This window comes from Oncorhynchus kisutch, linkage group LG16 (assembly GCF_002021735.2).
Source record: "Oncorhynchus kisutch isolate 150728-3 linkage group LG16, Okis_V2, whole genome shotgun sequence".
Lineage (NCBI taxonomy): Eukaryota > Metazoa > Chordata > Actinopteri > Salmoniformes > Salmonidae > Oncorhynchus > Oncorhynchus kisutch.
In genome coordinates this window covers 25,437,159-25,454,222 of record NC_034189.2, presented here as the reverse complement: position 1 = coordinate 25,454,222, position 17,064 = coordinate 25,437,159, and the positions used below count along the sequence as shown (strand labels likewise).

General features: G+C 41.4%; 3 protein-coding genes across 7 annotated transcripts in view; 1 reads left to right on the top strand and 2 right to left on the bottom strand.

The window, feature by feature from the left end:
• tspan5a (tetraspanin 5a) overlaps positions 1–3,100 on the bottom strand; it is a 28,870-nt gene extending 25,770 nt beyond the window's left edge. The window contains exon 1 of one of the 2 annotated variants that reach the window (XM_031792089.1): positions 2,703–3,100. In XM_031792089.1, coding sequence (XP_031647949.1) covers positions 2,703–2,783 — 81 coding nt within the window. In that variant the 5' untranslated portion in view covers positions 2,784–3,100. The remainder of the gene's footprint in view (positions 1–2,702) is intronic. The other variant, XM_031792090.1, reaches the window with a different exon arrangement.
• Positions 3,101–3,731: 631 nt separating this feature from the next.
• LOC109906260 (bone morphogenetic protein 4) lies at positions 3,732–15,754 on the bottom strand. The gene is made up of 5 exons (XM_031792240.1): positions 15,703–15,754; positions 7,107–7,310; positions 6,143–6,797; positions 5,296–5,382; positions 3,732–4,030 (listed from the first exon to the last, which is right to left on the bottom strand). Exons 1-5 carry the CDS (start codon positions 15,752–15,754, stop codon positions 3,898–3,900), a joined length of 1,131 nt encoding a protein of 376 aa, XP_031648100.1. The 3' UTR covers positions 3,732–3,897.
• frem1a (Fras1 related extracellular matrix 1a) overlaps positions 13,331–17,064 on the top strand; it is a 32,330-nt gene continuing 28,596 nt past the window's right edge. For 3 of the 4 annotated variants that reach the window (XR_004203385.1, XR_004203386.1, XM_020504247.2), the window contains exon 1: positions 13,331–13,460. The gene's annotated coding sequence lies outside the window, so the exon portion shown is untranslated. Of the gene's footprint in view, positions 13,461–13,544; positions 13,586–17,064 lie in introns of all 4 variants that reach the window. The other variant, XM_020504245.2, reaches the window with a different exon arrangement.

Sequence of the window (17,064 nt, the reverse complement as noted above, 5' to 3'; positions counted from 1 at the left end):
TTAAAAATTGTTTTCCAACCGATCCACAAATTTCTTGTTAACAAACTATAGTGTTGGCTAGTCAGTTAGGACATCTGCTTTGTGCTTTATACAAGTCATTTTTCCAACAATTGTTTACAGACAGATTATTTCACTTATAATTCACTGTGTCACAATTCCAGTTGGTCAGAAGTTGACATACACTTTGTTGACTGTGCCTTTAAACAGCTTGGAAAATCCCAGAAAAAGATGTCATGGCTTTAGAAGCTTCTGTTAGGCTAATTGACATCATTTGAGTCAATTGGAAGTTTACCTGTGGATGTATTTCAAGACCTACCATCAAACTCACTGCCTCTTTGCTTGACATCATGGAAAAATCAACAGAAATCAACCAAGACCTCAGAAAAAAATGTAGACCTCAACAAGTCTGGTTCATCCTTGGGAGCAATTTCCAAACGCCTGAAGGTACCACGTTCATCTGTTCAAACAATAGTATGCAAGTATAAACACCATGGGACCATGCAGCGTCACACCGCTCAGGAAGGAGACGTGTTCTTTCTCCTAGAGATGAACGTACTTTGGTGCGAAAAGCACAAATCATTCACAGAACAACAGCAAAGGACCTTGTGAAGATGGTGGAGGAAACAGGTACAAAAGTATCTATACCCACAGTAAAACGAGTCCTATATCGACATAACCTGAAAGGCCGCTAAGCAAGGAAGAAGCCACTGCCACTGCTCCAAAACTGCCATAAAACTGCCAAGCAGATGTCCTAACCGACTTGCCAAAACTATAGTTTGTTAACAAGAAATGTGTGGAGTGGTTGAAAAACAAGTTTTAATGACTCCAACTTAAGTGTATGTAAACTTCCGACTTCAACTGTATATTGAAGCAACATCTCAAGACATCAGTCAGGAAGTTAAGGCTTGGTCCCAAGTGGGTCTTCCAAATGGACAATGACCCCAAGCATACTTCCAAAGTTGTGGCAAAATTGCTTAATAACAACAAAGTCCATTTATTGGAGTGGCCATCACGATGCCCTGACCTCAATCCTATAGAACATTTGTGGGCAGAACTGAAAAAGCGTGTGCAAGCAAGGAGGCATACAAACCAGACTCAGTTACATTTTTTACTAGTATTAAATGTCAGAAATTGTGAAAAACTGAGTTTAAATGTATTTGGCTAAGGTGTATGTAAACTCCCGACTTCAACTGTAGCTTTCTATGATTGGTTCAGATTTTGTCTGGTCCGGACTCGACCAAATCTGAACCAATCATTTGGTGGGTCCGGATCAGACCAAATCTGAACCAATCATAGACACCTGTGTTTCACAAGTTTGGACAGCAAAGCACAGTACAGTAGAGTACAGTACAGTAAAGAAAAGTAGAGTGTAGTACAATACAGTAGAGCACAGTAGAGTACAGTATAATGTACTGTATTGTACCCTACTTTACTCTGATGTACTCTACTGTAGTGTTCCCTACTAAATTAAACTATACAATACTCTACGGAATACAAATCTTCTATACTGTATCGTATTGTACCGTACTGTACTCTACTGTGCTCTACTGTACCGAGCTGTGCCATACTCTATTGTGCTGTTCAAACTAATGAAATATAGACTAGACGTCTATGATTCCTTCAGACGAGTCTAGACTGACCAAATGTGTACATGATTGGGGGCGAAGCTCATTAGAACAGTATGCTTTGCATGTGTTTAATTTTTACATTTACAACTTGGTGATTCAGCAGATGCTGTTAATCAGAGCGACTTACAATCAATGCATTCAATTAGGGTAGATAAACAACAACAGGTAAATTACTGAGACTGTTATTGTAGTTGAAGTGGACTGTTGGTTTATTTAGTAGGACTACTTTGAACATTATCACTGACAATTTTAAGCTTTTGTAAAAGCTAACATAAGTGCATGTGACATATGGCAGCAATAATAAATATTCTATATTGCAATCTTTCCTATATTTTATGGATTACTTGAGCATGTACAGTATGTGCATTTGAAATTTGGCCATAGAATCAACGACAAAAGACGTATAAATTACATATTTTCCACTTTCATTCAGTACCGAAAAACGCCTGTAATATATTTATTTTCAATCTCCAGAAAAGATGCCACTACAACGTTCGGATTTTAGACGTTTTTTCAACATAATTTTGCTTACCGGGAATGTAGTCCCGATGATGATAATAAATAGTGCATATTCATGTTTATGCAACCATTCGCATGCGATGAAAACTTTTCACAATGATGTTCATTGGTCCCGACAAACGAGGACAGAAAGCGGATTACCGGGAACAGTGGAGACTGAAAATTAAAAAGTGCTCTGAGTAGCAGTCTATTGTGAAGGCTATTGTGGATATTCATATAATATAAGCAAGTAAAAAAATTGCTTGCAATGCATGGGAACACAACCAAAGTGGTTTGCTGCTATACACACATCGAAAGATCACATGTTCTCATTTATTATAGTTTTTAACAGACGATCATTTAATACATCAATAGACCAACAGCTTGTGAAGCATCTTTGGTCGTAAAATCCTCATAGGAATATTATTCACAATAATTAGGCTATTATAATATCACTTAAGCCATTTCCTCTAGCTGGGCCTACAGTTTAATTTTACAACATCAGATTGCAGATTCAAAATTGCCCAAATGAAAGGCAATAAGAGTGGCAAATAGCAAGAAGAAAAACACACTTACCCAAAATATTATGTTAAATCCAAAAATAAAATATTTGATGCAGCAACTGACTTCATGGCCTTTAAAATGTTTTCCTGACATACTTGAATTTCATACAGTAGGCTTCATAGACTGATAAATATACCGGATCATAGGCTCGCAGGCGGCAGATTCAGCTCCTCGGCGATCCAATTCTTGGAACTTGCTGTCTGCTCGGTTCATCCAAATAAAATAAACATACTGTAGCCTATCCCTCGACACAGATGTCACCCTGATAATAAAAGTAGAATAATGCACAATCTAACACTGTAAATAGCAAACAAACGTCAACCTATCCACTCTGCGTTTACAACTAACGGGACCTCTCGGTTGTCACCGATCAAATCGGATAATCGTTCCCCCACAGTTATGGCTGCGTTTTTAAAGAACTACAGCTACAACCAATCAGATGTTTGACTGTTAGGTAGTGGGTTGTTCTTCCTCTTCCTGCTCTTCCTGCCCAATTTGAGCTCGAACCCCTAGTTACCCTAGTGGTTAATAGTGTTTGGCGGTTAATAGTGTTTGGCCAATAACCGAAAGGTTGCTGGTTCGAATCCCTAAACCAGCAAGGTGAAGATAGAAGCCATTCTGCCCTTAAGCAAGACATTGACCCCTAGGCTGCGATATTTTTTAATGCCTGGTTTAGACTTGACATTTGATAGCTGGAATTTTGTCCACATAAATCTGTGGTTCACTGGCCCTATGGGAGGAAAGGCTAAATTCCGAATCAAACCCAACCCGCGCCGAGCCCCGAACCCTACAAGCACCATTGTAGATCTGAAAGGATCAGATAGGTACAATATGTAAATTAGCCTATAATATAGTATACAGTTGTAAAAAACTGTTTTGCTGCACTTCCAAACGACAAGTCTTATAACAAAATGCCCGTTTGTGTAATGTATTCAATTGATTCTTTGTTCTAATGCTTGTATTGGATGGACTAAAAGGTCTTGAGTTGTAGCACATGCAGTACATTTTTCAAGTGTATTTTTTATTCACCCACCACACCAGAACATACCAACCCTCGTTCATAGATTTCTCAAAACATAAAATGACCCTAATCCTTTTCTCCCAGGTCTACTAGCCGGTCTTCTAGCAGGCATCCTACTTCAGATTCAATAAGCAATTTCGCCCTCCAGTGGCTAGGATAGGTAAATACTGTATGTGGGAGCTGGTTTCAAGGCTTAGCCTGTGGCTGGCATGTGCAGCTCTCTGCCCTTGCGTCTCTAAACTTCTGGATTATGACGTCATCCGTTTCACTCCTATACATCACGGTGAGAGATGACAGCTCCAGTGGAACACAGTTGGAGCTGAAATTGAAGGAAACTAAATATTACAACTACAGTAACGTAGTTGTAGGGTCACAAAATTCCTGCAACAGAAATCCTGGTTGGAAGACTCCCAGAATCAGGAGAGAATAGGCAGGAAATCAGGGATCCTCCATCTGGGATTTTCTAGAAAACCTGGGAATTTTGGTAAAATTACCAGAATTTTGCAACCCTAATTACAACAACCCTGCTGAATAATATTGTCCTAGTGGATATGAAACTATTACAAAGTGGATGTCTATTCTGCTCGACAAAGGCCAAACGCAGTAATTACACCAACAGTGAAACAGAAAAATTAGCCAGCCAATTATGTTGTAAATTACTTCACAATAAGATGATAGATACATCCGTGCATAAGTGATAATGCACTGATGTATCATCTTATTGTGAAGTCATTTTTTGCACATCAACCATGACCACTGATTTGACCTGAAACAACTATATGGGTCATGCAAAGGCAAAGTGCAATATCTACAATTTAAGTGTGTTTATTCAACTCTGTTGTTTTTTCTGTTTGATGGAAACAGCTTGAGAGTTCCAACTACATTCCAACTATACTTAATGGTGTTATGTAGTTGTGTTTCCATGTATTAAATGTTGTTGTAGTAACCCGCAAGCATTTTTTCGCCATGAGGTAAGGACTATTTCATCACACAGAACATTTGTATTTAAAAATACATATATCTACAATCTAAATGTGTTTATCCAATTTTCTTGTTGTCTTTCTGTTTGACTTGGTATGGTCATTTATTTCATTTATGGGTCATAGGTCATGGTTGATATGCATAAAAATGACTTCCTAATAAGATGATACATCAGTGCATTATCACTTATCGACTTACAACATATTGTATTTGTCTGGACAGCAAATAACTTTAAAGACATTTTTTTTCAGTTTCACTGTTTACATATTTACTGCTCTTTGTCTTTGCATGGCAGAGCAGGTAACTGCAGTCAAAACCAAGTAAAAGTGCAGTAACTTCAGTTACTGTTGTTTTCCTTGGGTTTTCCTTAGATTTTGTAGTTACTGCAAATTTCAAACTCCATTTTCTTTGAAACAGAACATAATGGAACCAGGACACAAGATAAAACAGATACTACAAACCCTCATTTCAGTCTTAACAACATTTTGACAAAGTGTAGTTACTGCGTTTTGCCTTTGTAGGGCAGTATTGTCAACAAATAGCTACACAAAGGCTACTACAGTATCTGTAGTGAATACTGGATATAGAGTTCTCAACACATACCTATTCACTGATCTCTCCTCAGGTGCTATTTTCCTTGGTCTAAATCCTTCTATGGACACTTCTGAATTCCCGATGTGGCAGGTACCTCTGAAACGGGATAACGCTCTGATTATAAACACATCAAAGGTTATGTACTGGATGATCACTTCACGACCCAGTCAGCGGGCAAAACGGACTGCAATGACATCATCACTTGGGTAGTTAAGTCATAATTTACAGTGAGCTCCAAAAGTATTGGGACAGTGACACATTTTGTTATTATTTTGGCTCCAGTACTTTGGATTTAAAATTATACAATGACTATGAGGTTAAAGTGCAGACTGTCCAATTTAATTTGAGGGTATTTTCATCCAAATTGGTTGAACCGTTTAGAAAATACAGTACTTTTTGTACATAGTCCCCCCATTTTAGGGGACCAAAAGTATTGGGGCAAATTCACGTACGTGTATTAAAGTAGTACAAAGTTAAGTATAATATTTGTGCTTCTGTCATTTTCTCACTCATCATTATTCACGATTCATTCAGAATGATCTGTAATCATGGTAGCATCCACATGAATGTGTTAAGAAGCATATTCTGTTTTTATTTACAATAAAAGGGACTCCAAAATGACACAATACATTATTTACCATTCATTTCTATTGGGCACAAAATAATCTGAAACACAACCAAAACAAACAGCAATGAGTCCAACAAATTTGTAGAGTCACAGGCTAGAGTCACAGGTAGTCACTGTGTACCAGGAATAGGGAACAAAATATTTAACCTTTTATTACTTTAATAAACATAGAAGTGAATTTGTCCCTATACTTTTGGAGCTCAATGTATGTTTGTGTGACGTTCCCACCTGCAGAAGGTAGCATTGAACCCTGACGGCTGTAGGATCCAGTTTGCCAGATCGCCCTTGTTGAAGTCAACATAGCGGTGATAGAGCCGACACTGTGGGTCAGAGCTGGCATCAAAGCGGCGGCGCTTGTAGCCATTTCGTTTGGCCAGGAAGAGGCTCCTCCTCTCGTGGCTCCTCGTGCGGCAGTGCTGGCGCTGTCTCCGCTCAGGCCGGAACCCATTGGTGGCAGCCGTCATCTGGGGGCGAAGCGGCCTAGCCCGGTACACCACCAGCAGGGGCTCGCTGAGGGAGCCACCTCCCAGGCAGTAGAGGCTCTGGGTCAGGGCCTCATGAAGCACCAGGCTCCCACTCTCGTCCGTGTAGCGCAGCTGGAAGCCCACCACGTCCAGAGGCATGGAGGAGAACATGAAGGGGGACACGTCGAACACGTCATAGCCAGACGGGGGTAGCTGATCCAGGGTCAAGATCCTCTCCTCGAGGGGAGGGCTCACGCTCAGGCCACTCGCACCCCGGGTCAGGCTGTGCAGGGACACTGTGACACTGAGGGGGTCGGGGTGGAGGGTCTTGCGGAGCAGGACGAGCTCAGCCACGGCCATAGAAGGCTTCAGGTGGGAGACGTTGAACCAGATCCATCCTGCGGGGGCATCCGGTGGGCCTGCTTGGTCCAAGGAACATAAAGAGAGACCATGTTAATCAATCTAGTTGATTGCATCCAAAGTTGGCTCACAGCACAGAACAAACAAAATACAGGCATCAATTAATAACATCACATACACAACCTGGAACAACTATGGTATAATAAAGCTGATATTAGCTATCTGCAAGCTAGAATTGTTTTCAGGACTAACAGGAATTTCACTAGCTAATAAGACATTAAACGTATTGTTCAAATTCCATATGAGGACCAATCAATGTCAGGAAAATATCTTATTTACGGTATAACGGTTTCAAGTTAGGCTCCTACCCAGAACACTCCGGAAACTCTGCACCAGTGTTCCATCAGAGCTTCCCAAGTCTCGGGCCTCTTGTGTGTCCAGAAGCTGATAGACCTGTCTCATGTAGGGGTGTGGTTTGGCCACATGGGGTGCAGACAGCTTATTGATGTGCAGCATCTCCAGAATGGCTTTGCCCAGCTCCTTATTCTCCTCGATGGCACCTTCCAGGTCATCTGTGAGCAATAAGCCCCAGGCACAATTCAACAGGAGAAGGAACAGCATGGCATGTAAGCACCTCAAACAGGCAGCTCAACAATCAAACCTTGGATTCAGCGGTAGGCTAATCCACCTAAAAGGCAAATTTGAACCTTCGATAAAAAACAAATCCAACTTCACAAACAGACTATGGGGATGAGCCGATGTCTTATCGTCCTCTTGTCTGATCAAAGAATGGTGAGAAACGGTCAAGCCTCAATCTCATGCCCCAGAAGGACAGAAAGGACCGAAAGGCGGGTCACTCACTAATTGGGTTGTTAGAACTCCAGGAACCGTCAGAACTTTGTGAAAGCAATTAGGGATCACACAGAGAACCTCTGGAATGTCACACTCCATTTGACAAGCATCATTATAGTGACTGTTTCTGCAATGGGGGCTGAGTACAACATTGTTCCCCCGTTTGGTTTTGGAATTAAAAAGCACTGCGATTTTCAGTTGCTGCTGCTAAAAGTATGATCAAATATTGGATACCGTATCATTTTATTCTAGAGACCGAATAATTTTTTGCAGCACAATGGGTTGCATAAATTGTCAGATATCCCAACCAGAATATAGTTTTAGTCCACCCTAAAAACTGTGGGAACGTTCCACAGAAAAGACAAGGCATTATTGTAAGGGTCAACAAGCACTTTACATGCGATGACTCAATTGATGTTTTAAATGTTTCGACTTTTCCCTCGCTCCACAAAAGATAACAACCGTGAGAACAAAACCTGTTTGAAGAAGATGCATGTTTTTTTTATTAAACATTAGAAAATACTTTACAGTTGGACAGGCAGTCCCTCGTTTGTGCCCTTAAGGAGTCTAACCAAATTAGACTTACGAACTTACGAAAATTACGAACAGAATACCCAATCAGTCAGTTCATGAGTAACACTATACACTCATTACTTCTTTTACCTTACGTTTGTCATGAAATAAAAGTGTCAATAGAGAGGGCTAATTCACTGGACTCAGCCTGACAGAAGCAGATCATCAAGGTTCCCTGAACCTTCATTTAATTCAAAGATGCAGCTGTGCTCCATAGCTGTAGGAATGCTCTAAACTTACAGACAGACAAACATGTTCTACGTAATGATTCCACCCTTACGACTACCGTAAAAAATGTTTATCTAAACACCCCAAATCTGTGGTAGAAACAGATTTGTTTTTTTTGGGGGGGGGGCAACTACAACTTCCTAAAGAAGTGAATAAAAAGCTTTAGTACCAGCTTGCTAACAAATCACTAATCTGTTTTATATTAACTGGCTGATGAAGGATTAATTTGGTGCCTCAGTGCTCTGGAGGTGGGTGTTGCCAGGCAGGGCGGAAAGGCTATCAGTTACTACCCTGTGTGTGTATGTGTATGTGTATGTGCATGCACGTGTGAGTGCGTGCGTGTGCACTCATCTATGTATATATGTCAGCATCAGGAGTTAAAGCTGGTTCCACTTATGTACATCTTACACAAACTGCACGCCCTAAAGGGACTGAGAGAGCAACAAACAGTTTCTCAGGGACTGAGCTAGCTAAATAACCGTTTTGGCGCATACCCCCTTTTAGATTCGTCTTCTATTTTATTCAGTTCTAAACATCCGGATACACGTAACAGATTATCTGTTACAGTTTCTCGGAAGAATTTGAGAAAAGTTAGAGCTCATGTTATATGGAATAATACATTCTTAGACAAAAAGGTTCAAAAGGGTTCTTCGCTGTCCACACAGGAGAACCATTTTTGGTTCTTTCCCTTCGTGGAAAGGGTTCTACATTCAACCCAAAATAGTTATACCTGGAACCAAAAAAGGGTTCTTCAAAGAGTTATCCTATGGGGACAGCCGAAGATCCCTTTTAAGTTCTAGATAGCACTTTTTTTATGTACAGTGGGGCAAAAAAGTATTTAGTCAGCCACCAATTGTGCATGTTCTCCCACTTAAAAAGATGAGAGAGGCCTGTAATTTTCATCATAGGTACACTTCAACTATGACAGACAAAATGAGAAGAAAAAAATCCAGAAAATCACATTGTAGGATTTTTTATGAATTTATTTGCAAATTATGGTGGAAAATAAGTATTTGGTCACCTACAAACAAGCAAGATTTCTGGCTCTCACAGACCTGTAACTTCTTCTTTAAGAGGCTCCTCTGTCCTCCACTTGTTACCTTTATTAATGGCACCAGTTTGAACTTGTTTTCAGTATTAAAGACACCTGTCCGCAACCTCAAACAGTCACACTCCAAACTCCACTATGGCCAAGACCAAAGAGCTGTCAAAGGACACCAGAAACAAAATTGTAGACCTGCACCAGGCTGGGAAGACTGCATCTGCAATAGGTAAGCAGCTTGGTTTGAAGAAATCAACTGTGGGAGCAATTATTAGGAAATGGAAGACATTCAAGACCACTGATAATCTCCCTCGATTTGGGGCTCCACGCAAGATCTCACCCCGTGGGGTCAAAATGATCACAAGAAAGGTGAGCAAAAATCCCAGAACCACACGGGGGGACCTCGTGAATGATCTGCAGAGAGCTGGGACCAAAGTAACAAAGTCTACCATCAGTAAACCACTACGCCGCCAGGGACTCAAATCCTGCAGTGCCAGACGTGTCCCCCTGCTTAAGCCAGTACATGTCCAGGCCCATCTGAAGTTTGCTAGAGAGCATTTGGATGATCCAGAAGATTATTGGGAGAATGTCATATGGTCAGTTGAAACCAAAATATAACTTTTTGGTAAAAACTCAACTCATCGTGTTTGGAGGACAAAGAATGCTGAGTTACATCCAAAGAACACCATACCTACTGTTAAGCATGGGGGTGGAAACATCATGCTTTGGGGCTGTTTTTCTGCAAAGGGACCAGGACGACTGTTCCGTGTAAAGGAAGGAAAGAATGAATGGGGCCATGTAAATATTTAATATCCTTTGTCCATTATATTTCTATATGGGTTATATCATGGTGAGGGTCAGAGTGGGGGATATGGTGAACAGTAGATTACACAGTGTTTGGTTAATATCTGACACACAGGTCAAAGGTTATTCCAAACTAGGCTTTGGTGAAGTTGGGTGTCACTGTGACGAAGTGCATTGATGGATAATTAGGTTGGAGTGAGGGTTGTGGCTAGAAGGGTTACAGCTTACGTCAAAGTGATTTCAAACTAGGGAGAGTGTTCAGAATCCTTCAATTTTGATCAAAGCATTTTATTTTTTCACAAAAATGTAGACGTTAATGCCGTAGTTGTAGATTTTCGGTGAAAATCATTACAATCCCCGAACTTTAGCGCTCACCCTGATATTGGCTTATCCACTGGTCACAGATGTCATTTCAATGTACAGTACCAGTCAAAAGTTCAGACACACCTACTCATTCAAGGGTTTTTCTTTATTTGGACTATTTTCTACATTGTAGAAACCAAAAAATTATTAAACAAATCAAAATATATTTTATATTTGACATTCTTCAAAGTAGCCACCCTTTGCCTTGATGACAGCTTTGCACACTCTTGGCATTCTCTCAACTAGCTTCATGAGGTAGTCAACTGGAATGCATTTAATTTAACAGGTGTGCCTTGTTAAAAGTTCATTTGTGGATTTTTTTCAACTTCTTAATGCATTTGAGCCAATCAGTGTGACAAGGTAGGGTTGGTATATAGAAGATAGCACTATTTGGTAGAAGATCAAATCCATATTTTGGCAAGAACAACTCAAATAAGCAAAATGAATCGACAGTCCATCATTACTTTAAGACATGAAGGTCATTCAATACGGAACATTTCAAGAACTTTGAAAGTTTCTTCCAATACCGTTGCAAAAACCATCAAGCGCTGTGATGAAACTGGCTCTCATGAGAACTGCCACAGGCAAGGACGACCCAGAGTTACCGCTGCTGCAGAAGATAACTTCATTAGAGTTAACTGCACCTCAGATTGCTGCCCAAATAAGTTCAAGTAACAGACACTTCTCAACATTAACTGTTCAGAGGAGACTGTGTGAATCAGGCCTTCATGGTTGCATTGCTGCAAAGAAACCATACTAAAGGACACCAATAATAAGAAGAGACTTCCTGGGGCCAAGAAACACAAGCAATGGACATTAGACCGGTGGAAATCTGTCCTTTGGTCTGATGAGACCAAATTTGAGATTTTTGGTTCAAACCGCCGTGTCTTTCTGAGACACAGAGTAGGTGAACGGATGATATCCGCATGTGTGGTTTCCACCGTAAAGTATGGAGGAGGAGGTGTGATGGTGTGGGGGTGCTTTGCTGGTGATACTGTTGTGATTTAGTTAGAATTCAACGCACACTTAACCAGCATGGCCACCACAGCATTCTACAGCGATACGCCATCCCATCTGGTTTGCGTTTAGTGGGACTATCAATTGCTTTTCAACAGGACAATGACCCAACACACCTCCAGGCTGTGTAAGGGCTATTTGACCAAGGAGAGTGATTGAGTGCTACATCAGATGACCTGGCCTCCACAATCACCCGACCTCAACCCAATTGAGATGGTTTGGGATGAATTGGACCGCAGAGTGAAGGAAAAGCAGCCAACAAGTGCTCAGCAAATGTGGGAACTCCTTCAAGACTGTTGGAAAAGTATTCCAGGTGAAGCTGGTTGAGGGAATGCCAAGAGTGTGCAAAGCTGTCATCAAGGCAAAGGGTGGCTACTTTGAAGAATCTCAAATATAGAATATATTTGATTTGTTAAACACTTCTTTGGTTTCTACATGACTTCAAGGTTTTGATGTGTTCACTATGATTTTACAATGTAGAAAATAGTGAAAATAAAGAAAAACCCTTGAATGAGTAGGTGTGTCCAAACTTATGACTGGTATTGTATAGTTTTGATTTACATTTGGTTGAGTTGTCAACTAACGTGAATTCAATGTGAAATCAACCAAAGATGTCACCATGTCATCCCTTACAAAGAAATATTGCCGTTTTGAAACTGCATTAACTGCAGTCCCCTGTGGTATTTTATACTGCACTCTAACTGCAATATTTTTTCATAAAGGTTTGGATTTAGGCTAAAAGTTGAGTGACAAAAATACCAAATTCCCTTATGTTGATTCAACATCATCACATTTGTTGTTGTTGTTGTTTAGTACGGAGAAAACATTTTGAAACATTTTGAATAGGGGAGCTACAACCTGAACTTGTCCATTAAGAATGCACATTTTTGTATTAGGTTGGAAATCATTTTTGCTATTGTAAGGCCTATTGAACTCACCTGGTCTCAAGTCATACATAATTACTGCAGTGCGGGAGAACTGTAGTTTGCTCATCTATCTGTATGGGCGAACAAGACAGTGGTTCAGAAAAAGCTTTCCAAACAGCCCAAGTGTTTTCCCTGCATGGAACACATTCTCAGGCGGCATCTGTGCATAGGTTAGGAGTAGGTTAGCCGACCTGCAAAGCAAGCTTTTAAAAGATGTGTTTCCAGATGTTATCACTGTTCTATAATTACAGAAGGTCACAAAAATAAACTTACGGGGGTAGTGAAAGAGGAAATGGGAGCAACACAAACACAGATAAACTAGAAAAATATACTCAGAAGATGTTTTTCCAGCTTGTTTTTTTGTGTGGTCATAATCAGATCTGAAATATTAGTCCACCTCAACCTCACTCCCAGTATATAATGAAAAAGTTCTTAGTAGATAAACTACAAAATATGCTCAGAATATGTTTTTCTTGCCTGTTTTTTTGTGTGTGTGTGGCCATAATCAGATGTGAAATATCATTCTCTCTCAGCCCACTCCTAGTATATAATGACAAAGGTCTTGGTCCAAGCACCCAGCACTAGGAGCACTTAGAGGAACCCTTTGATCTGAGCTCTCAGTGTTTGTCTTTGGTTCTTTCCGCTCTGTTTAGTCTCTTCCCTTTTTGGTCAGCCTTCTTCTCAACCTCCCCTCCAAGGGACCCCCCCCCCCAAACACACGCACACGCACAGGCTTGTTTTCCCTCCCTCCTTCCTCTCTCCTTTTTCTCTCTCTCTTCGTGGGGTGTGGATTGACATTTAGGAGTGAGCAAGGTTCTCTGTCAATTAGACAGTTGCTGTGGGAAGCGGAGAGGAGTGCATGAACAGAGGGAGTTCCTGGTGGGAAAGAGAGGGAGAAGAAGCTATGAACTAATAAGGTAAGGGCATGTCAGTCAGTCTGTCTTGCTGTTGGCTTTACTGGTTGGCAGTCAATTCAACTTTATTTTTATTTGTCCCCTTAGGGCAATCAGTATGTGGAGGAGTTCCGAAAAGTTGATGAGATGTGAGTTTTCTTACTAAAAGACAAAGTTGTGATCTGTAGTGGTCTGGCTTGTCATTTAACGTTTTTATAAGTGGGAAACATTTCAGGAAAATAAAGGGAAGGGCGAGTTGTATAAAACAAACAAGGTTGGACCACTGGATTTGTTATCAATCTCTGATCGGTTGTGTAAAGGAAGAATGGTCTGTATGATGGTACTTCAAGCTACCAGGAGATCAGGAATGAGCCCCCCCCCCCCCACCCACCCCTGCACACACACTTCTAAAAAGCACACTCAAACCTTTCTAAAAAGAATGTGTCGTTTTCATGAGAAAGCTGCCTCTTAAAGCAACAACAAATATCACAATAAAGTGGTTGTGCAAACCTATAGTCAGTACATGAGTCTGGGCTAGGGCATTAGTTGTTGGACTTTAGTCTTTCATGCGGTTCTCTTACTGCATGGTCTTCTTCAGACATGTTATTGTGTGCCCTAGTTAAGACAGAGAGGCGGCTGTGAGTCTTCAGCAGTAGTACACTGTATGACCTTCACGTTCTTCACAATAGAGTGAGCTTGAAATTTGACAGTTAAGTTTGTTTTGCGTGTCACTTTTCCAGGAGTTCGTCACGGACCACTTACACGAGTCACCTTGACTGAGCTCAGTAGTTATACTGCAAATGTTCAAATACACTCAAAAAATGTCCTGAAGCATTTTAATGAAACGTGTTGGCAGTTTTATTTCCGTTCTGTTTTTGAAGTCAAATATATGAAGACACATCACTCCTACATTTCCTCCCTTTGTATCAGTCTCATGGACTGGGACTTTAGTAAACTCCTCTCTCTTGTCATAAGAAGTCTGGGACACATCACAACTTGGCTGTTGGACGAATATGCTGGCTGGCTGGCTGCCAAATACAGGACTCCTTCTTTTCTCTCTCTCTCACTCTCACTCTCTCTATCTCTTCTCTCTCTCTCTCTCTCTCTCTCCCTCTCTCTCTTTCGCACACTCTCTCTCTCTCTGACTCCTCTTTCTTTGGAAATTGCTGGCTGCTCAGGAGCCTGTCATTACGGAGATGAGACGCAGTGCAGTGGCGCTTGGCTGTTGAGCGGAGGCAGCTGATCACCAGGCATTCCCAGCTGTGGAGAAGACCCGCTTGTCAAAGGGAAGCGCTACATTCCCATCTCTGCAAGACCCAAATTATACACTCAGTTGAACACTGAGAACTGGCCACGGAAGTGATAGTTTGTGTCAACTTGTCTTTGAAGAGGTACAGTGGTGATGACTTTGATCTTGTGGAGATGGATTCTCCGGAGTTCGGAAGCTTGTTTCTAAAGATTGAGTAAATACAACTTGGTCTTATACTAAACCAGTAAGGGATCTATTTGATAGTATGATTCCGTTTGACATCACGAGATCCCTCTAGATTGAAATAAACATACTGTATCTACAGACATTCCACCACGTTTGCCTCACAACCCATATCATGCAGCCCCTCTCCTCAATACGAATCCTGATTTTACAGTCAGGCCTGGTATGCTGTCCTGTGTCCTCCCAATCTGACCCCCCACCAATCAGGTACCGGAACTGTGTTGCGTCAGTGAGCATTCAGGAGGGCACAGGCCACCCACCTAGCATGCTCTGGGATATGTCAGTCGTAGGATCACATGACCAGTCCAGTATCACATGACACAATTCAACTCACACATCATGTAAACACAGACACATGCACACACACAAGCACAAATACGAGTAAAACAGTCTCCTCCCCAATGTACAAATAAAAAAGCCTGGGACAATTCTCATCATGCCTGGCCTTACAGACCTCATTTCACAAATCAGTGTCCATTCCCAGGTCTAATGACTTCTAACTGGCCTGGTTGGGAATAACCGTGTCCCATATCCAGCCTCCTGCAAAACATTACTGGATAAAATCACAGTTTATTCCAGAATGAATACCAGTTTCATTGATGAAAGCAGACACCCATGAACCGACGCCAGGTCGTACTTCAGTTTCAGTTGGAAAAAAAAGTCCATCTAATTTTGAGACCTTACGTTGGACTGACACAGAGCAGATGTCTGGGCTGTGCTATGACGGGCATAGAGAGCTGTGAGCTTGAGGTGATGACAGAGGGATTGCGTCACATTCCTGGGGGACAGCAAAGTTCAACTCTCGGGGCCCAGGGTCCAGGGCCATCCTGGAGCTGATGCTTTGCAGACACACACCTGTATGTCTTAAACAGACCCCTGGACATGTGTTTTCATTCTGGTTGGTATAGGATAACATTTTTATCCAAGACACTGGCTATTCTTCTGTCCCAACAATGAAACGGTTTAACTGTCTTCAACCGTAATTGACTGACTTTTATTAGGCCTCCGTTATCTCACCGTTGTGCGACTGCTTTTGAGATAACGTCCCACTGTAAAAACACACCCGATTCCAACTGAACTGCAAGTGAAGCTTCCACCATAGCTGTCAAGCTCCTTCCTCAAACTATAATCACAAACAAAGAACGTGGGGGGGTGGGGGGGGGGGAGCTGCATGCTTCAGTTGGTTAAGAGGGTCACAGACCCAGTTGGAGTTTTACTGCAGTTAGAAGTTTGACAAATGAATTTCTGTGTGACTGACGTCAACAAGAAGCCATTCCACCCCATTATTATGTGTTTTTCTTAGCCCACACAGGCTCCTTTCAACATTGGTGCACTGAACATGCTCAAAACCTCCCTGTGAATGCCTCCAACCGAGGTTAACCTTATAATCAGAGTCAGGGTTGGTTAAAAACGTGTTGCGTCTTGCTCTCAGTACAATGCCAGTGGTTTACGCTGCTGGTAAGATCATGTTCAAGGAGTTTTGAGGGGTAAACAGTGTCAGAAATGTGTGAGAAGCTTGCTTCAGATTGGTGTCTCTTAGTTTTTTTTGTAAAGCCTCAATCCACTGGGCGCAGACGTCAGTTCAACGTCTAGTTTCGATTTGCGTTGTGTTGAGTTGTGAATTCAACATGAAATCAAGCAAAAATGTCACCCTGTTATTGAATTTAGGTTCAAAGTTGGGTGGAAAAAAAGACAAAATCCTCTTACATAGATAACTTTTTGTAAATCCAATCAGTTTTCCACGTTGAGTCAATGTCATCACATAGATCTTTTTAGTTGAAATGACGTGGAAACAACGTTTTTGCCCAGTGAGGGAAAGCACTTGAACACACAATACTATATTTATCCCTTTATTATCCACGGAATCCTTTTGAGTTGGTCTGTTGTTTAGGAAACACCATTGGCATTGTTGGTCTGTTTGGTTTGGTGTCACATATATTTGGGTTCACTGGACGGACTTACAGTAGTGAAAATCAGGTGAATAAGCTCTTCTTTGGCTTTAACCTACAGAAGTATCAGTGAGCGCTGCTTCACTGACCCAGTGAGCAGAGACAAGCTAGCGAAGTGAGCAAGATTGTCTTAACTGCACATTCCAGCTGGTGATTTGTGTGTTAATATGTAAGTGAGGGGGATGCC

Coding starts and splice junctions, on each gene's coding strand:
- LOC109906260 (XM_031792240.1), bottom strand. CDS start 15,754: ATGGCCCTGGACCCTGGGCCCCGAGAGTTGAACTTTGCTGTCCCCCAG. Junction 5,383..6,142: donor TTCAATGCTACCTTCTGCAG/GTGGGAACGTCA, acceptor ATCCCGTTTCAG/AGGTACCTGCCACATCGGGA. Junction 4,031..5,295: donor GAGGAGAGATCAGTGAATAG/GTATGTGTTGAG, acceptor CTTCAATTTCAG/CTCCAACTGTGTTCCACTGG.